Source organism: Perna viridis, chromosome 5 (genome assembly GCF_037379345.1).
Source record: "Perna viridis isolate PV_CMFRI_1.1 ecotype Kerala chromosome 5, ASM3737934v1, whole genome shotgun sequence".
NCBI lineage: Eukaryota > Metazoa > Mollusca > Bivalvia > Mytilida > Mytilidae > Perna > Perna viridis.
In genome coordinates, this window is record NC_142449.1 from 44,124,663 (window position 1) to 44,147,341 (window position 22,679).

Consider the following 22,679-nt stretch of genomic DNA (forward strand, 5'->3'; position numbering starts at 1 on the left):
ATTCTTATCACAAAATTGTCAATTGTTTATTTTCTAACTAATTTGACAGGAAATAATATGCAAATTAGTGAATATGACATCACTAATGAGATTGACAAACTCTCCTATACACATTTTCTCACATTCTTGTCCCAATTCCACATTCAAATAGTTTAAGCTGCTATTAACACTGTTAACACACAATCTCCAGAATAATACTGTTTTACTTTGATTATATTTTATCTATTTACATATTATCATTTGTTATTTATGGCCATTTATTTTGTGGGACGACTCCATCAAAGATCGAAATCTCTATTAAACAAATTGTGAAGTTTCTTTCCCCTGTCTTTTTAAATCTCTTAGCACACGTGTGTGTTGAGAAATAATATTATAGTAATTTACAAAAATATTATTATATACATATTTTTGTGAATGTGTCAAACAAATATAGGTAGAATATCGGTTTCTATTTGGTTTCAATTTCTTAAGAATTGTTATCTGATTTGTTACTGTTTCGCATGTACTTGTTTATCTTCAAATTATGGCTGATCAGTTATTTTTTCTTTTAAATATTATCATGTAAAAATAGGTGATGTGGTAGGATTGCAATTAAGACGGTCATCTACCTATAATGGTAGAGCATGATTTGACCTACATAAATTATATACTATCCTCACTGAGGATTGAACCGATCCAGCAAACCGATTTGACAAAAGAATCTAACTGGCTATTTAACGCTCACTACATACATGTACTACAATTCAGGTAGACTGTCCTGCCACACACAAAATTCCAAGAATCTAACACTTAAACTTCCATAGGTCACCACTCATTCTTGTACATTTATGATGGACAAAACCCTACCATAAAGCAAGCTGTTAAAGGCCTCAAAATAAGTGAAGTGATACTATTTATAATATATAAAAGACAAAAATTGACCAAATCTATAGAAATAACATAAAATGAACAAAAATGAATATGAAAAAACAACGATTAGCACTGGACTACATCTAAAATGTATCTTTTTCTGTTGAAGATAGTCAAATGGCTATTGAAATATACAGGTATGTGACAAAATAAAATTCACCTTATTTATAGGTATACAACATAACAAATAGCATGACTAGTTCATAAATATTTAATGCTTGCATAAGGTATAAAATGGTATTACAGCCTGCATTGAAACAGGTGTCACTCTGTTTTCAAACAGTTGTCAAATTTGAAGTTTTGATCATAACAATCAGCTTTGTAATTGATGATAGTTAAAACAGAATGAAATGTATCATATAGTCATTTTGTGTTGTATAAATACATGTGCTTAAACTGGTTCTTTTGATGACTAGTGTGGATGTCTGAATAGTTTTTGCGGTAAAAGTTTCTGTTCTGTTTATTTTAAGCTGAGCAATTTTATACATTTAAAACTTCAGTTGGATGATTTACAGTAATAGTTGTAATTTGCAGTTTATAATAATACATTGTACTTTCATGATTGATGACAGCCAGTTTTATTCATATTTTATATTTGCAGGTCCTGAAAATGATTGAAACTTAAAGTTGCCATGACATGGAAGACCACCTCTTATTCCTATAATTTTTGAGAAAAATATGCTTTCATGTAAATGGATTATGATAGTATATGTTTAAAATCTATGAACTGATTACATACATCAACCCAGAAATTTGTAAGCTTTGAAATAGGAGATTAATTTTATGGTCATTCACAGGGTTGGAAATGTAGTATTCAATTATCATTTTCACTGAAAATGACAGTCAAAGTTCCAAGAGGTTAATACTTAGTAGAAGTGAATCATCATCGTGGAATTTATCTCTCCAAAAATGGCAGTAAACGTCTTGGGACTGGTTGTGCTTCTTCTGTTTTATGCTGTTATCCTAGTTGTTGGAATAGTTGCTGCCAGATGTCGGAAGGCTCCAATCAGATCTACTGCTTTAGAGTCCTTTATCGTGGCAGGCAGAGATTTAAGTACTGTCGTTGGAATATTTACCATGACTGGTATGTATTGATATTGATTTTATATTTAGATCCAAAATAAAGTTTAAGTCAAGGGAGTCTGTGTTATCAACAATTAGCCATGTATATTTAATTTGTAATTAGGAAAAAAATATTGGATTAATTGGTTTGGCTGAAAATTGTTTTTGAGACAGTCTATTTGTGTTTGAGACAGTCTATTTGTGTTTGCTTTCATTTATCAAATTAGACGGTCCATCCATCCCAAGTTTTCACCCACAACTCCTTAGAAACTGCTGAATATAACTATATGAAACTTTTATAAGTTCTTTCTTACATGATGCATTTGTGCCCTTCTATTTAAAATAAAAAAGAACCAATCATATTAATATTGTTCTATTTCAAATGACTTTTGGGGTTTCATGATTTATATTGGTATTCACGGCAAAATGCGAGGGTGGGGATATCAATATGGTAGCTTACTCAAGGTATTTTTAGTTAGTAAGAAACACTTTTCTTCTTTTTTTTTTGCTGTTCAAATCACCGCGTAAATAAATACCCTGCCAAACTGTTGTATGCAAGGAAAGATCACCCATGTCTTTTAAGATCCCTTTCTACTTCAATGCCTTGAATAAACAGACAATGTATTAGACATCCATTGTGTATTCACTGATTTTTTATGGCTGATTTTTCAACGTTTGTCACATAAATTTGATTGAATTTAAGACATTCATATAAAAAAAATCATACTTCTTGTTGATTATTGAGTGTTTATTACAGCCACCACAGTGGGAGGAGGCTATATCAATGGAACAGCTGAATCCATAGCAACAAGTGGATTGGTATGGACTCTTGCACCATTTGGAATTTTCATTGGTCTCAATATTGGTAAGCTGGTCAGGGGTTCAAACTAGTGCTTTCTAACTCTGGACCTAAGATGGTCACCTTTGAAATTCTTTTTACATACGTCCAAGAGGACGTTGGGATCTTTATTGCTTTTTTTTGTTTTCTTTAAAGAGGACTAATGATTTGAAACTATGAAAATTTGAAAATTCCAGGACCTTTCACTCTTGAAAGTAAATTTGAATGGACTGTTACTGTATTACCCAGGACTTGACTTTTATGAGCAACTTTGCGGGTGTTTCTAGAAAAGCAGAGGACATTACCCTACTAGTGCACCTGGTCCATCCTCCCAGTTTTTAGTGGAGTCTGAGTTGCTCATTTGCTTTTGTTACTTTGTATATATTATTTCAGTTACTTTATGTTCTTTGTTGTATATGTCTGTTTTTCATGTCTGGTCTTTGTCCCTGGATTACATCTTTTGATTACCGCCAGAATCTTGGTTCCCTTGATTTCTCTTTGAAATAAAAAAAACCCAAAACAAACCAAAGATAAAGATGCAGTCCTTTCCTTCAAAATTCTCAATGACTACCCCAAATAATAGAGGACTGTAAAGGATTCAACTAGCCTGAAACAAGTAAAGTGCACATCATTTCACTAGTCTTCAGGCTAGCTAAAGGCAAGTACTAAAGATGATACCTTAGCATTGAACTCCAGGCCCTGATGATCTGAGAACATGGACTACCTTGAAAGTTCCTGATAGTGTACTGTACTGTGCTGAAAATATTTTGGTCAATAACATACAAATATAGTACTATATTCATAAAATGAATGAAAATAAAAAATGCAGTTTTCAAAGATTAAAAAATTTTGAGACATTAAGTTTTATTTGTTTAGACATAAACAACGACTAAAACTAATTTGATGTTATATTTCTATGAAATTGTCAATATTGAAGTCAGGTGTCAACGTGAACTAGTTGAATGGTGAATACTTTACTAGGCATATGACTATTAAGCAGATAATATACCTTTACAGTTTACAAAAAATCTCACTGGTCATACCGAGCCTGAATTGAAAATATAAAACTTACATGTATATCCTGTGTTATTTGGGGTTCTGTATTGTAGGTGGACTAGTGTTTGCCAAGAAAATGAGAAGTCGAAATTACCTGACAATGCTAGACCCATTCCAAGAAGTATATGGCAATACTGTAGTGTTAATGGTGTATTTGGCTTCATTATGTGGGGATGTTTTCTGGACTGCATCAATATTATCAGCTCTAGGTAAGAAATCAGTCTTAGCTTTGAAAAAAAGTTGCTGACATGTGACATGTTCTGTGCGTAAGTGGTGTACTTAAGTGAAAAGTTACATTACAAAATTGCTACTTGTACATTTAGACACATGTCCCCATCTTTGGATTAAATTTTATGAACAAAAACGTGCAAGTCCCATAACTCCTGTAATAATGGTCCAATTGAAAGTATGGTGTGACATGATCAAATATATATGGTGTACCAACAACACAATTTTGATACAGACAGTTTCAGAGGTGCTGTGCCCTCTAAATACATGTGATGGTAAATGGAATTTCTCACCATCACATTGTTGAGTGTGGCAATCATGAAACATACACTGTCATATTACACAATAATTGCTAGTTCCATATAGTACCTGAACTGTTCCATGCAACACAAATTGCCATTGTTAATCGATCACCAATCAGTTTCTGATCAGTCGCTGATCAGTCAAACTGATCCATTAAACAGGTGATCGCATCACGTAACCACAGTGCGGTCAATATATTTTACAGTTTCCTTTGTTTATTTTGTCAATTTTACGCTTATTTACACAATACAGTAGATTAATCAAGGGAACCAAGGTTATAGATTTAAACATCAATTTAAACTTTTATTTTACATTTGTTTGATTTTTAACACATCTGTCATTTCACAAACCAAAACTTGGATCAGATCGCTCACCGGTCACCGGTCATCGCTTATCGATACATCAGTGATCAATCTGTCAGCAGCCATCAATCCGTCAAATCCTTTCATGGATCGGTTAAAGAACTGTACCTAGCTGGATTTATAATAAGGGGTAGCGTATATATAGTTGAGATATGGTGATGGCTCAATGTCTTTAAATTTTGTGTTATTCATTGGGACAACACATGTTCTTGAAAACTTTTCTTACATTAAGAATCATGTTAAAATCTGATTTAAAGTGTTGGTTTAGTATAAAGCTCAGTTCCAATTTAACCTATCTTCTTTTATTTTGTTATGAATGAATTTGTGATTGGTCAGCTGACATCCAGTCATATCCTTTGAAAATTAGAAATTTTCTGTTTTTTCCAGGGACCAGTTTAAGTGTGATCATCAACATTCCATTGACTGTTGCCATAGTGATGTCATCTGCTATAACTATACTCTACACTATGGTTGGTCAGATGATTTCTGTTGCATACACAGACATTGTTCAACTTTCTTTCATCACATTTGGATTGGTAATACAATATTGCTGCATATTTTTTAAAAGCATTTAAAGTAAATAAATCAACCAAAGTAAATATAATTAAAAAAAAAACAAACAAAAAAGCACAAATACAAACACAAACAAAAGTGACAAAATTTACTCTAATCATAATTTGCAATAATATTATTACTTTGCAGGGTTTTATTACATTCATGCTGTCAAAAAATCCTCAATATCATAAAAGAACTAAGACGCTAGTAGTATTTTTGGATATCAAGCAAACATAAAAAATAGCATTCTGAAACATTACTGTCACAATTACTTGTTACTGGCATACATTTGTACATTTGTGTTTAATAAAATATTATTTGTATTTTGATAACAGTATGATTCTTGTCTTTACATGTAAAATACTGCTAAAATACTTTAATTTATGGTAGAGTTTTCGTTGTTTAAAAAATCAGTTTGTAGATTCTTGAATTTGTGGATTTTGACAACTCCAACAGATGAATGAATGAGAAATTTTCTTTTCATTGGGAACTATATTTTATGGCTTGCCAAACCAACAAACAATGATTGATTGTTGGGGTTTAACATCCGAGCAGCAATATTTCAGCTATATTCAGACGATGAACATGAAACGGATGATAAAATGAACATGAAATGATGATGAAATGAAAAACGGGATGGGACACGAGGACAGTAGGGTCGACAAATTTTGATTGCCACTAGCAAAAGGGAGAGATGGGTAAGGTCGGGCAATTTAGCCTCCTGTGGCGGAGCGCAAAGGTTCCTACTCCTATCGAATACCACAGCAGGGTTCTTTAACGTGCGAGGAACGTGGCATCTTTCCCAACACGGTGCACCACTATGGTTTGTGGTCAGGTTTTCCGTATTATAGTCTGACAACCCCAGCATGTAACATGCCAGGGGTACCCCATTCCACCACCTGGGGCACACATCCCAGTTGCTCTGTGGGCAGAGCGCCTAGCCCCCGGCTAGGTTTCTGAGCACTATTTAGTCGCCTTTTACGACAAGCTTAGTGCTGCTGCAGGCCTATTCTTTTGACACCCGGACCTGCACGGGGCTCCAACAAACAAAACGAAAATTGATACCCTATAAATAATAATACTTTCACAGTAATTTTTTTCTATTTTTTAAGATTCTTAGCCTTCCATTTGTGTTGACCAATGAACATGTTGGCAACATTGGAGCAACATCTGAGATCTGGGTTGGAAAGTTTGATCCAAGTTTTGCCAGTTCATGGACAGATCTATTTATTGCTATGGTAAATTTACATATATACTGGTACATGTATTAGGATTAGAAGTAGAAGAAGAAGAATAAAGAACAGAGAAGTGAAAAATATCTGTTAGCCAACCACTCCTACTGTATGAGGCCAAAAATAAATTTATATCTGTTTAAGGTTAGCCCACCGACCCTTATTTTCAGCTCCAACCATTTTAGCGAATAACTTAAATTTTTTTAAAAATCATCAAAATTCTGGTTAAAAAACGAAAGTACGGTGGATCAAAGTCTTTCCCCTGTTTCAGACAACACAGCTTGTTTGCATTCTTCAGTATGTATGGTATACTAATTTGTAGACAGAAGCCAGTCAGCATCACAAAAATAGTTATTAATAATACATACCAAGATTTTGTTAACATGTGCATGAAATCACACTAAGAGACAAATAATTTGGTTGAAGTAAAAGATGAACCTGTGAATTAATGAAAAAATAATATGAAATAAAAATGCTGACCTACCTACCCTATTTTTTTAAAGATTGTAACCTTAAACGGACATATTTTTTCTCTCTGCCTGATCTCTTTAAGTATACCTATTAAGAAATAGAAACTGCAAATGTAATTATAGAATATCTACATATAGCATAGACATTATTTCCTTATTTCCTGCTCCGAAGAAAGGATGTATTATGTTACTTTTGTCTGCCTACCGTCAGTCCATATGTCCACCTGTCTGTCTGTCAATCACACTTTTATTCATAGCAGTTTTCTCTGCAACTTCTTCTCTTAGCCACTTGATATTTTGAAATAAGCTTTATATAAAAGTGTTAAATTGTGGGATTCAGTTTAAGGTAACAACTTTGTGAAGAAAGTTGTAAAGGAACACTGAACATAACCCTACCATTTACCTGTCAATACTCCAGGGGCAAATTTCTTCAATTTGACAGAATGTTGCACCTACTTTAACCTCAGGAATTTATTGATTTTTTAAGGTCAAAGGTTAAAGGTCAAATTTTCACATTTATTTCCTTGCTTGAAGTCTCCATAGTTAGTTTAAGTGCTTTTGAATAAATAGTTTTTAGCCATCAATTGGTGTCTGTCGGCGTTCGTCAGCGTTATCTGTTTTTGTCGTCGTTAACAATTTTTCAAAACTCTTCTCCTCTGAAACTACATGACCAATTGGAATCAAACTTGGTATAAATGTTTCTTGGGGTATCTTGCATAAAACTGATGTGGGAATTTTTTATCTGTTGAAAAACATGGCTGCCGTTACTTAAGATAGAACATAGGGGTTAGACAGTAGTTTTTAGCATACATCTCCAAAACCATTAGGTTTGGCCAATTCTGACATCGTTGAAAGTGTTTACATGATGAGATCTGTCTGTGGTCAAGATTTGGTGAAAATATGTTGACCCATCTTGGAGTTATTGCCCTTTTTGGAAGTTTTTTGCTGTTTTTAATGTTATTTTAAAAAATCTTCTCCTCAGAAACTACTTTACAGAATTTAATGAAAGTTGGTATTTCTGTTTTAAAGGGTATCCCTAACAAAATGGCCTTTTGGATTTTTGATCTGTTATAAAGCATGGCCATTGTTACTAAAATTAGAACATAGGGGTCAGACAGCAGATTTTTGCATGTATCTCCAAAATGGTTAGATTTAACCAAAATCTGACTGGGAAAAAATTATTCAGCATGAAAAGATCTATCTGTGGTCAAATTTTGGTGAAAATTTGTAGACCCATGTTGGAGTTATTGCCCTTTTTCAACGTTTTTTGCTGTTTTTGATATTATAATCTGCTCCTCAGAAACTATTCTGCAAAATTCAATGAAAGTTGGCATTTTTGTTTTATAGGGTACCCTTAACGAAATGATTGGTTTTTGATCGCTGAAAAAACATGGCTGCCATTTCTAAAAATAGAACAATGGGGTCAGACAGCAGATTTTTGCATACATCTCCAAATCTGTTGGGTTTAGCCAATAGCTTACAATTGCTGATATGATCCTTATTATAAGGCTTACAAATGTGTCCAATGAATTAAATGGAGTCAAAATTGTCTGACAACTCCTTGTTAGAGTTATTGCCCTGAAAAGGCAAAAAATTAACCAGGTGAGCGATTCAGGCTTCTGGGAGCCTCTTGTAATATTTATAACTTCACAATAACACACTTCTTCTCTAATTCCTGTTCTTGTTTCCTTGATATTGATGGCATTTGTGTCCAATGGACTTATTTCTTCTTGACTATGAAGGATTAGAGCTGGGTTCACATCATAGATGACATATCATCAATACAGCATGCTCTTTTCTTCCATCTTTTCATTTGAATAAAATTTCAAATAATCAAACCTCATGCAACCAGTTGTTGGGGTATACTAGTAATGTGTTGACCCATTCGTCTGTCAATCTATCTGTCCATCTGTCAGTCTATGCAGTCATCATAATTTGTTTTCTCTACAGTGTCCTTGCTAGGTAAAATAAAGGAGTGCTGTGCCTAACCCCTATCACACCTGTGCCCTTCTGTCCTATTAAATTCCCTTTTGGTGCCCCACTACAATTATCTGAATGTCCCATTAAGAATTCACACTTGTTAATTATCCCAAGCCAATTAAGAAGTATGACCTTTATGAAACCACATCTTGTTGCCAAGTACACCTCAGGTAATTATTGTGGTCAATTGACAAGTAGAAAATGGAACCTGGTTGAATCTATCACCATTTCATGGACAGCCGATTATTTGTTTATAATTAATTTCTACTGCACAATTAATTTGACAAACTACTGTCAATTTAACTGGTCTAATTTTTAGAACCAAGTGTGTAAATAATTGCTTATAACAGGTTTGTATATTCAAAATGTCAGTTACCTCACTTACTATTTCAACCTTTTTTTTTAATCTTCAACTGTACAGTATATTTACCAAAAGTTGTAATATGAAGTCATATTCCTTTTAATTAGAAATGATTTTGAAATTTGGTTGCAGCAGTATTGAATATTTGTTAAATTTCAATCATTTCACCTCATGATACACGATCAATGTAAAGAAACGCCCTAAATTAAACAAGAATGTAACCTGCCTTTTCTTGATCACATCTTTTGAACATTATAAATCCTCAAATCATGTTATGAAAATGTTTGGGAGATGTGCATAATTGGTGTTATAGAAAGTAGTGACATCTAAAAGTTTTCTCAATTTTTATTGAGGGTAGGGTGTATTTCAGAATTACAATTAAGTTAAGAAGAAACCTCTACAAAAAGGACTATTTTTATAATGCATGCATTTATGATATTTTCTGGTGCTTTACTAATGCGCCAATTCACATTACATTTGTGCCAAAAAGGATATTACGTTTTGGCCAAAAATAAATCCTACATTTGCGCCATTTTTTTTTTACAAATTCAGGTAAAATAGACATATAGCATGTGAAATACATTTTTATTCTTTATTCTTGAATTCTTTATTACAACATATTTAAAATATCATGGATATTTTTCTAAATCTCCATTGTCTGAAGTATGGTTATGTTCATGAAAAGATTTTACTACAGTTTTGCACTCTGTAATTTTTGTCTTGAATGTCTAATGGGATTTGTCTCCCTTTTTTGAAACATTTGATAGCCTGTATGTATGACTATCAAGAATTATTGACTTACTGCCTTAGTTAGTGGCAGATTTGATAGCCTGTATGTATGACTATCCAAAAATTATTGACTTGCTGCCTCTGTTAGTGGCGGATTTGATAGCCTGTATGTATGACTATCAAGAATTATTGACTTACTGCCTTAGTTAGTGGCGGATTTGATAGCCTGTATGTATGACTATCCAAAATTTATTGACTTGCTGCCTCAGTTAGTGGCAGATTTGATAGCCTGTATGTATGACTATCAAAAATTATTGACTTTTTTGCCTCTGTTAGTGGCAGATTTGATAGCCTGTATGTATGACTATCAAGAATTATTGACTTACTGCCTTAGTTAGTGGCAGATTTGATAGCCTGTATGTATGACTATCCAAAATTTATTGACTTGCTGCCTCAGTTAGTGGCAGATTTGATAGCCTGTATGTATGACTATCAAAAATTATTGACTTACTGCCTTAGTTAGTGGCAGATTTGATAGCCTGTATGTATGACTATCCAAAAATTATTGACTTACTGCCTCTGTTAGTGGCAGATTTGATAGCCTGTATGTATGACTATCAAAAATTATTGACTTACTGCCTCTGTTAGTGGCAGATTTGATAGCCTGTATGTATGACTATCAAAAATTATTGACTTACTGCCTCTGTTAGTCGCAGATTTGATAGCCTGTATGTATGACTATCAAGAATTATTTACTTACTGCCTCTGTTAGTGGCAGACTCAATTAAGTCCATGTTGATACTTTAATCGGTCAAACACTCAATGACTTAATATTTTGATACAATTTAAACAAGGATTCACTAAACTACCTCAAGGGAATACTTAAGATATCTAGTACGAGGCCTTCGTATTATATTAAAGTATTAGCTATAGTCCAATAGATATTTAGTCTTTACAGTTATAAATTTCCAGAATTACATTTTTACCTGTAAAACTGCAAATGTAATATGTAGGGTTGCTATTTTTCAAAATTGACGTAAAAGTAATACACCCAATATTTTCATAAGCACTTGGTGAACTAAAAAGGGCCTTTTAATACAGGATGTCAACTTATTCAGTTCACGAAATATGATGTGACATTGTCTGTTCACACATTGTCCTAATTTTTCAAAAGTTGGCAGGTGTGCAATTTGTATACAAATATAAATAAAAAAGACCAAAATGAAGGAAGATTTTTCTGACTCATTACAAATCATGAATATACACCTAAAAAAAACTAAGATCAATGTCCCTTTATGGTCAGGGATGGGTTCAAATACTTTCAACAGTAATTAAATATTTCAGTTACTTTGGAAGTTTGTCAAATACATTGTATTGCAATTATTTCAATTTTTTAAATGTACTTGAAGACCACAATATGTGACAAATAAACTTAGAAGTTCCCTTAACAGTCTTTCAGACATCATTCGCAAAGTCAAATTGCGAATGAATTTTTCCTTAAAACGGATCACTTTAAAAATAGAAAAAAATAATTTTATTTTTAAAACACGTTAAGTTATTATTTTTTATTTGACACTTTCTTAATTACTTTCGTGCTTTTTTAGCTCACCTTACCATAGGCCATAGCTATTGCCATCACTTGGTATCCATAGTCATAGTCGTTAACAATTTTTCAAACATCTTCTTCTCTGAAACTACTGAATAGATTTGCATGAAACTTATAATGATTGTTCCTTAGAGTATACTGCACTGAATGAGTGTTTGGGTTTATAATTTGTTAAAAAACATGTCTCCGCTTCTAAAAATAGAACATAGTGGTCAGACAGCAGATTTTTGCATACATCTCCAAAACAGTTAGATTTAGCCAAATTCTGATGTTGGTAAAAGTATTCTGCATGATGAGATCTATCTGTGGTCAAATTTTGGTGAAAATCTGTTGACCCATGTTGGAGTTATTGCCCTAATTTGGACATTTTTTGCTGTTTTTGATGTTATTACATTCATTAAATCAAAAAAACTACTATACACAATTCAATGAAAGTAAGTTTTTTTAAGGGTATCCTTAACACAATGACTGTTTGGATTTTTGATTGGTTAAAAAAACATTGCCGCCTTTACTAAAAATAGAACATAGGAGTCGTACAGTAGTTTTTTGCATATATCTCCATATAAGAATTATTGCCCTTGAAAGGCAAAAAATTAAGTTTTTTGCAGTTTTCAGTCAGTATCTTGAAAAATATAATAGATTGAATGAAACTTCTGATTGATGAAATGATCCTCATGATAAGTCATACCAAAGTCTTCATGGAGTCAAAATTGTCTGACAACTTCTTGTTAGAGTTATTGAGTGATTCAGGCTCCTGGGAGCCTCTTGTTTTGATTATATCTACCTTGAACTTTTCAGACATTAGGGACCATACCATGGCAAGCCTATTTCCAGAGAGTACTGTCTGTCAGAACAGGGACGATGGCAATGGTGCTGTCAGTGGTTGGGGCCTGTAGTGCTGTGGTTCTAGTCATTCCGTCTATTATCATTGGAGCTGTAGCTACAAGTGCTGGTAAGAATAGTGATTACTAATTTGAGATATTTTTCAATATGTGTTACTGACTGAAAATTTCTCTCAGCATGTTTAGTAAGATAGAAAATTATGTCATCATGTTGGAAATATACACATCAATAATATCATTGACAAAATAAGCAAATAGATTAACATTAATCATCATCCCTTTAGTCAGGGGCCTTTCAGAGCTTACTTAAAGCTGTTTTCACTTGTTGAAGAACTCTGAGAGTATTTACTACACTGTATTTTGGATTTAGGTTACACACTGGTGCATATTTTTCTTTTTCTCCATATCCATTCTCATATCCATTGTACTTATTTTTCATGCTTTCACTGTGTCAACTCAAGAGGGAAAGTAACCATGGGTAAATTTTCAACAATAATGCATAATTATATTTTCTGTGTACCATATTTTAAGGTGCTGTTGACAGTATTTTAAGGTCGAATAGTTATGACAAGTTTGTCATCTGTTTGGATTTAAAAAAATAAGTAATGCCAATTTCTACACAGGCAAAATTATTTCACATGATTTCACATGATTTCACATGAATTTCACATGATTTTCACCCGAATTGAGCAAATTAACTTTGTGACACGAGTTCATTTGAAATTCAGGTGAATCAAGCCTTCACATGAAATTCATGTGAATTTTTCACATGCAATTCCTGTTAAGTGAATTTCATGTGAAAATCATGTTAATTTCTTGTGAAGATCACATGTATTTCATGTGAAGCTTGATTAAAATGAATTTCACATGAAAAATATATCTTAATAATTTCTTTACCAAAATTTGATGATTTATTCTCATGCATGTAGTTCATATCCAAAAACTATTATTAATATCACCAGAGAATTTGGTACTATCTATGTATTATATTAATAGATTGGAATGCCACAAGCCTTGGGGAATCACCAATGGACCAGGGTAGGGGCAGTATGGTACTACCTCTAGTTCTACAAAACTTTACTCCAAATACTGTTGCTATATTTGGTAAGTAGGATAGAAGGCTTTCGTTTTTTAAGTACCATTCTGTGTAAGAATCAGGCAATGGGTGACACATCATTTTTCTCAGTTTGTTTTTTATGTTTCAAAATACAATTAATATATCTAGAAAACAAGTGAAAAGCTTTTTAAATTTATACTGAAGCATCTATTATGTAGGTATTTTTTGACTGCTTATATAGGGAATAAGTGCTGGAAAATTTTTCCTTAGTGCATTTCAACTCAATTTCACCTATTAATATCTTAAAAAGGCAAAATTTACAAACACTTCGATGGTTCTTTCTGGAGGTCATGTGATATATATACTTGGATAATGCCATAAAATTGCTGTTATTTTCCTTCATGTGCCACACCTTATACACATTTTGCCTGATTCTTAAACAGAGAAGTACTTGACTGTTTATACTTGAGAAGACTGGTTTATTTAGTCTATATTTATAAAATGTTTGGTACTTACTACATGTAATTTGGTGCTGTTGAACTGGAAGGCAGGTCTGGAACATCTGTAGGTGAGTTTTGGTTGGGTACTGGGTAATATTTTCAGTTCTGACAAGTTCCTTTGAAGTTTTCGTAAACACAGAGATATAAGGTAGTGAAACAAGTTAAATTATGGAATTGAAAGTAGAAAAGAAATGGAACATTACTTAAAGATGTGTTTACACTTGTTGAAGATCTTTTGGTGACCTCTGAAAGTATTAATTATTTTGTATTTCGGTTATATACTGGTGCATTTGTTGTGTTTCACCATATCTGTCTTTTTTTTTCAATTACTTTGTGTGTATTTAATCACCAATGGGATATCTAAAAGCATTTTACTACAAAAGGACAGATCAACCTGTTGGATGATTCCTACATGTACTTCTACCATTAAAGACAAACTCTATAAATGACATTTATTTTTATAATCAAACTGTAGGTTTAGGAGCCATATCAGCAGCTGTGATGTCCTCCATGGATAGTTCTATTTTGGCCTCCAGTTCTATGTTCACCTATAATGTATATGCTCATCTCTTCAGAGAAAAGGTAGACTTTAATGTTATAACATGTTCTTTTAATTCATAATAAGTTTATTTTTAGGATTAATTACTGTGATAAAACAAGATTACTAATAGGATAATTTATTGGAAAGAGTGAATAATTAAAATATTATTATGAGTGCCAAAGACAACCTAGATTTAACAAACGTGCGGAACTTGTTCTGTGCACAAGTTAAATCCTCAAGCGTTCTTGGCTTGAGTAATCATATTTTGGTTATTTTCAATAACCAATTGATTATCCTATCTATTATTTAGATTTTCTTCATAATATATTGATATTTTCAACATGAATTTTAAATTCTGTGATTTCCGGATTGATATCAAAGTGGTGACGTTTTTGCAGGAGAAAGTCAGAGAGTGAAATTACCAATTTTATTTCACAGTGTGAATTATCAAAATTTATTACACTTGGACACATTCAATAAAACGCTGCTATCTATATAATAAAGAGATTTAATTTTTGGTATGCAGCTTCGATATAATGAGTTGTTTGTTAACAACAGTTTTCAATTCTGCTTAAACTTACCTTTTACTATGAAAAAAGCATGTTGAACATATGAATTTTTTTTCTCACTTTTCAGGCTTCAGACACTGAGTTGCTATGGATACAAAGAGCTGCTATTTTTTTCATTGGAGTTTTTGCAACTTTGATCTCAATATTTGTACCTCTACTAGTATATGGATTGTTTATATTAGCGGCGGATATTGTTTTTGTGATAGTTTTTCCCCAGCTTATATGTGCTGTATTTTTTAAATGGACCAACAGTTATGGTGCTGCTGTTGGGTACCTTGTTGGTGTGATTTTACGTGTTGGCGCTGGCGAGCCAACAATTAATTTACCAGCATTTATCTTTTATCCTGAATATGACTCTGAATCGGGCCAAAATTTTCCATTCAGGACATTTGCTATGGTTACATCACTCCTTTGTATTGTTATTGTTTCCATAATAACAAAGTTCTTTTTCCAAAAGAGAACTTTGAAATCAAAATATAGCTTGGCAAAAGCTAATATTTCTGATAGCAACAGGAGGCTGAACTGATCCATGCAACTATAATTATGATTATTCATTGATCACCAATCAGCTTCCTAACAGTCAAACCGATCCATTAAACTGGTGATTGCATCACATTACCGATGTTCAGTTACTAAATTTTATGGATTGGTTCGTTCTTGTTTTTCAGTTTTTTACAAATTTATTATACATGTTATATGCTATAAATTCAGACATAAATTAATTTCTTTTCTTTTAAATTTACTACCCGGTATTTTTTAATGTTCTAATCAAAATTTAGAAATTAATATGAACTAGTCATCCATCATTTTACTTAACAAAACTGTGATCAGATCAATCTGTCAACTATCTGTCAAAAAGTTTCGCGGATTGGTTTGGGGACTGTAGCTCTTGTTACATTAGGACAAAAAATCAACTGAAATGATATTAGATATTTTTCTGATATATATTTGTCATGGGCATTGTAAAATAGTTCTTTTCATTTATTAATGAACACTTATTAATGTTGTTTAATTATAGTTAAACTGATTTATGGTGAGAAATGGAAGATCAGATTATTTATTGATGTTATTATTATATTATATTGCTGTTTGTCCATCTATCCACATAATTGTATGGTTATTCAAACATGCTTTTAGAAATTTGTACAATTATTATACCCCAGGCAAAAAAGTTGCGGAGGGTATAATGTTTTTTATCTGTCCGTCAGGCCTTCCGTCAGTCCATCTTCAGTTTTCCAGATTTTTTTTTTGAAACGCTTGCCGATATTGACATGATTTTTTGTATATAAGTTCACCATGAAATAAGTTACAGGACAACTTGTAGTTGGTTCCGCTACGATGATTTTTACCAAAATTACGGGCTTGAAATTCACAGGAATAATCGGTTTCCAGACTTTTTTCTAAATGCTTGCAGATATTGACATGATTTTTGGTATACAAGTTCACCATGACAAGTTTGTAGTTGGTTCCAATGTGATGATTTTTACCGAAATAACGGGCCTCGAACTTAGCTAAATTCACAGAAATAACCATCAGACTTTTTTTTTCAAAACGCTTGCAGATTATGACATGATTTTTGGTGTATAAGTTCACTATGACAAGTTACGTGTCATGTGTACGTTTTGTTCTGCTAAGATGAAATTTACTCTGGATGAATTTAAACTGAAAGAAATCACAGTCTGGAGTTTGAAACTACCATTCTTACTAACAGAATTTAGTTAGAAGACAAATGTCTGAAGCCTGAAAAAACACTCTAATTCATTTTTTATCGGGTCTTTCTACATGTATTTCTCTTACGAACAAATTTACTTGAGTATCCTACATGGAAACACATGGGGTATGTGAGCGTGCTCAAAAAGATTCTTTAAGACAATGTTTGTCTTAAAGGAACACTTTCATATTTTCATTTTAAGTAATGTTTTAACACTGAAAAGAAAAGGATGTGCTCATTGTGTGGTTTAATGCAGCTGCTAATTTTTGATAACAGAAAAATGATAGTTGCCATAGATTTTGTAGGCACATGGATCCAAAAATATTTTGTCTTTTTAAATGGTATTGTTCTGAAATTTTTTTTTACATGTACGTGTATTATCATTTTTTTAGTATCTTGTTGTTCTAAGAGAATAATGAGTTCACAAAAATTTCTTCTAGTGGCAGAAAAAGAATGGACAAAAATGCACTGAAATTTTCTTTTGGAAGAGGAAATAACTCTTATTTTGTCAATGGTCTCACTAACCACTTCCAGGCTAAATGGCCACCCCCTATGTAGTACCAAAAACACACTGAAGTAGAAATATGCATTGTAAGTTCATTGTAATATTGTGTATTCAAAAGTAGTCAAAATAAAGCTGACAATGTGTACTTTAAAATCATATTTGTAATTTACTGCAAAAGTGTATGAATATTGTTTACATGTGTGAGTAATTTGCCTCCATGCTGTCAGTTCGCAGAAAAAGTGAAAATGTTGATTTTCAGTATTCTTTATTCAAGTAGAGTGTTTTAAGAATTTCTACCGTCATTGTATCATTAGAATAATGATTTTGAAAGCCTTATTTTCGAAGCTTTGCAATGGGATGCAACTTTCAGATGTCATTTGTCCTTGGAATTTACAGCGAGACATTAAAAATCACTTGTTTAACATGTAAAGTAATGGAAACATTAGAAGTGGTTAGGGAGAACAATACATTGAATTAAAATATTCAACTGAAATATTTTAAACTAGAAGGCTTCTTCTGAGAAATCAAGCCTTTGATATGTAGCTGTCAATGTACCTATCAGTGCGGTAATTTTGTTTTTCCCTCGCTCAGTAGGATTTCCTTTTACAGGTAACATACAAAATTTTCGTCACATTTGTCTCGGTTACTATTAATTACAGGTTGCTGATATACTGTACAAAGCTTCCTATAGGGGTGTTGTATTGGGAGATGTATTTTCATACTCATATGACATCTACTTCCCATTTGCTAAAGAAAACATGAAATTTCCTTATACATGGTGGAAAGTGGGGGTATCACTAGTGAATCATTGCTCATAAATTTCTTGTTTTCACCCCTTTTTTCACAAATCATACAGTTTAAGAATGACTGGATCATTCAAAATTTGGGCACAAAGGAAGTTTTTAGGCAGTTAATTATGAAATTGAAAATAATTTTTGAAGTATCAAAACTATTGCTGATTTACGGTATATAAAAAATCCCAAATAGTGAGTTACTTACCAGTATGTAAAAAATCCCTGATAATGAGTTACTTACCAGTATGTAAAAAATCTCAAATAGTGAGTTAAAAAATATATAGATAACAGTGTCACTTTTTCAGCATAGATAAACTGTTGCAATGATTTTGGAGTCGACAGAATATTTCTTTAAACTCATCTGAGAACTCTTTCATAAAAAGTAAGGAGTTTTTTTATAGTTAGTAATTTGTAATCAGAAATGACAATTTTTTTACTGTTTTTCAAATAGACAAAAACATTGATGCTTTATATACAGTGTACCCTGCCACACAATTGTTGTTATGTGATAGCCTCCAAACAGTCGCGTGTCTGTCTGTTCGTCTGTCCTATGAATTTTTTTAAAACTGTGCACAATTGTTTAGTACCATCAAATACAGGTAAATTGAAGTTCAATTTTCAGCCAAATCCAAAATGTAGTTTTGGACTGAGGCCATTTTGAACATTTTACCATCTCCCCTTTTTTCACCATTACGTGGCATGATATTACTTAGTATTCCATTAATGCCGTATTTTTCACCAATAAACTTTACTTTGAGCCAGCTCACTATTTTTACTTTTAAGATCTGATTGTGTTATTGAGTTCGTATTGTTTCTCTCACTTTTTGATGATCTCAATGAGATATTGTAGATGACTTTATTTTTATGATTTTATTATATATTTTTGTTTGTCGAGAAAGAAATTTTTTTTTTCTATTAAATGTAGAAAGAGATTATGTTTTGAATGTTTTTGACTAACAATAGGTTTATAGTTTCCTCAAAAGATCACCTTTCATTTTTGTTTCCTGCCATAAGAAATTAGAGCTTTTTTCGTGCATTCCAGTGGAATTTTGTTAGATGTTCTTAAAGTAGACAATTTTGATTATATTGAGTGATCAAGTTAGGTCCACATCACAGTGACTTTGGTCTTCTACCTATTAACCTCATTCGATGTTATATTCCTGTCACTCATTCATGCAAACTTCCCTATATGGATATTTCGTCTAAACCCATGAAGGTGAACTTAGTTATGTGACTAAAACTTATTTTTTCAAATATCTGTCTTTTTAGTAACATTTACTTATAATTTATGTACTGACCACAAAATCAAAAACTTATTGTGGCTTCTATCTTTGCAAGGTTCCTTTAATTCATACAAAGACTAAACAAGGGAACCAAGAATCTAGCAGAAATCAAAAGAATGTAATCCAGGGACAAAAACTAGACGTGGAAAACAAACACAACAAAGAACATAAAGTAACTAAAATTATACATACAAAGTAACAAAAGCAAATGAGCAACTTGGACTCCACTAAAAATTGGGAGCATGGACTAGGTGCACCGGTAGGGTAAGCGCCCTCTGATTTCCTAGAAACACCCGCCGAGTTGCTCATAAAAAGTAAGTCTGGGGATAGACGAAAGAGGAAAGGAAAATTATGACACATTGAACAAATCAGTTTTCATGGTGCAGAAGGACACTCCGTAACGATACAAACTAATAAAATACTTTTAAAATGGAAAAGTAATCAAGGGAACCAAGGTTATAGCGCTAATCAAAAGAATGTAATCCAGGGACAAAGACCAGACATGGAAAACAGACATACACAACAAAGAACAGAGTAACTAAAATCATACATACAAAGTAACAAATGTAAATGAGCTACTCGGACTCAACTAAAAACTGGGAGAATGGACCAGGTGCACCAGTAGGGTAAGCGTCCTCTGCTTTTCTAAACACCCGCCGAGTTGCTCATAAAAAGTCAAGTCCAGGGTAGACAAACGAGGAAAGGAAAACCATGACCCGTTAAATAAATCAGTTTTCATGGTGCAGATCGATACACCAGAACGATCCACGAGTTCATGGTGACGACCATAGAACTTCTGTAGTGATGACTTCAATCTTGTAGCAACATAACCCTGTTCTACTCCAGCAATGCTAGAGGTTGTCTGGCAAGCTATTTTCTGACTTGGTGCCATCCTAACCACTAGCATCTGACACGTTGAAAGCCACCGCAAATCGCCGAATGTGATTTAGCTTTACATGTGTTTTAAAACATTTTAAGTCTTTTATTTACATAAAAGAATTTTAACCTACCGGAAATCGAGCGATAAAAATTCTAAATATTTGTTAAATACCTAGAAAACATTTATAATGAAGAGTTGTCAAAAACGACCAACATTTTGAATTGGGTCACTAATTTTACGGAATACAATATATTTTTGACAAAACGAACTTAAAGTTGGTAAAGGCAATTCGTTGGTTAATTTGATATGCTCGTTTCGCAAATTTTAAAATTCGTAATTTTATCAACCGGAATAACACACTCAAAAAGCTAAAAACCAAATGTGAAGTTTGTTTTAACTGCATTTACATAGGATTTCCATGATTCCTGGAATTTCTCATCAGGTAGGTCATTTGTTTTTCTTTAGTTTAGTCACTTTCTACCGTTTTACGGTAAAGAAACTGTATAAAACGTTTTAAATGGTAAATAGTTTACTTTAATTCTGCCGAATTCAAAGAACGGCGGAACGAGCGTTATGCAATATGGCGCTCGGTAGTAAGAGGTTGGGGCATGGAGGAACGGAATTCCAACCTCTTACGTTGTAGGAGTAAACACTGTTCCAGAAGCCTATCTGTTAGAGTTCTAGTGCGATAAAAAAAGTCTGCGTAGTTTCGGCAAGCTCTGGCATAACGTATGAGTTGTGATATGAACACTCCATACGCAGGTGCTGAAGAGATGTTGCCATAGATGAAAGGAAAGTTGACAATTTTGAATGAAAAGTCATCACGTTTGTCGTAAAGTTTGGTCAATAGTTTTCCTTTACCATCGATTTCTAAGTGTAGGTCAAGATATGAGTCTGACTTCACAGTGTCTGTAGTATCCTTTATCTCAAGTTCTTAGGGGTAGATGCGATGTATCAAATCCCTAAATTAGGACTGTTTAAAGATAATACGTCATCTATATAGCGGAAACTGAGATTAAAGGATCTAGCCAAATGATATTCTTTCTTTCGGATCAGATCAGCTATAAAGTCAGCCTCATTCAAGTGAAGGAAAAGGTCAGCAAGTAAAGGAGCACAATATGTTCCCATTGGAATGCCGACCGTTTGTTGAAAAACACGTCCACCACACTGGACAAATATGTTGTCGATTAAAAATTCCAGCATTTTGTAAACATCTTCCTCTGTATATTTGGAAGATGATTTGGAATTATTTCTTACAAAGTATGAGGAATCTCTACCAAGAACGATATACATTTATTTAGAAGAACATAAAGCCATATTTAAGCTAATGGCAACCAAAGTAAAAAAAAAGACAAAAAACTAAAAAAAAAAAAATTAGAGAATCAGAAAATGACAGCAAAGACAATTAAAGGTGAATTTTAATGCCGACAAGTTTTTAATGTTTTCAAAATATGTAATGTTATATCCAACTTTGTCATATTAATGTACTATATACTAATATATATAGAGAGAAAGGTTTGAAAAACATTCCTGGTACTTTATATCTCCGCTTATCCTGGTGACACCTCACCCAATGTGCAACTGAAAACTACACTGAACACATTGATAATGCAATATTTTATTTATTTTGAAACTATAAACATGTAATGCCTTATGACTCTTTTTTGTAAATAATCTGATGTTCTATTTCTGTTTTTAAACCATCAAAATAGATTATGAGTTTTGGTTTAAGATCAATTATTACATTCTCCATACATTTCTGATCAAAAGGTTCTTTTGTCATATTTCTTGTTTCTTTTTGGTCCCTAAATTAATGTTGGTAGAGGTCGCTAAAAAGTAATAAAATATATAAATACTCATCTGCCATCATCGGCCCAATTTTGAAACTTGTTGGACTGATACCTTCTATATATATTAAGTTCTTCCTATTTTGTATTTTATTTTTACAGTTCAGTATTCAAGATCAACACACAACGTGTGTCTATAGCACAATGTTCAAGATCTTTGTTACTGTCGGTAAAAAAAAAATAAATAAAAAAAAATAAAAAAAATAAAAAAAATTTATACGTCACAGGTATTCACCTGATTAGGTAGTGAGTTGTGTTCACAGACCATTTACTTTCATACACACTCAGTTTATTTAAGGCACTGAAGAAGGTCATTTGTTGACTGAAAATTTTGCCCATTATATACTTTATTATAGTGTGTTAACATCTTTATCCGTATCGTTGTACAATACTTTAGACTTCTATAATTATTTTTGTTTGTGCTGCATCGTCATGACTGGACGATCCGATACCCATTAA

At 32.7% G+C, this 22,679-nt stretch overlaps 1 protein-coding gene across 3 annotated transcripts; it reads left to right on the forward strand.

Annotated features, from left to right (window-relative positions):
* Positions 1-321: 321 nt before the first annotated feature.
* LOC148617856 (high affinity choline transporter 1-like) lies at positions 322-19,142 on the forward strand. 3 transcript variants are annotated; one of them, XM_088585462.1, is made up of 11 exons: positions 334-433; positions 1,019-1,046; positions 1,511-1,993; positions 2,729-2,836; positions 3,919-4,074; positions 5,146-5,294; positions 6,426-6,551; positions 12,490-12,643; positions 13,530-13,637; positions 14,566-14,672; positions 15,268-19,142. In XM_088585462.1, exons 3-11 carry the CDS (start codon positions 1,819-1,821, stop codon positions 15,724-15,726), a joined length of 1,542 nt encoding a protein of 513 aa, XP_088441588.1. In that variant the 5' UTR covers positions 334-433; positions 1,019-1,046; positions 1,511-1,818; the 3' UTR covers positions 15,727-19,142. The 3 variants fall into 3 exon arrangements, with proteins under 3 accessions (XP_088441587.1, XP_088441588.1, XP_088441589.1); XM_088585461.1 differs by lacking the exon at positions 1,019-1,046 and having other exon boundaries at positions 322-433; XM_088585463.1 differs by lacking the exon at positions 1,019-1,046 and having other exon boundaries at positions 342-433; positions 1,707-1,993.
* Positions 19,143-22,679: the final 3,537 nt, after the last annotated feature.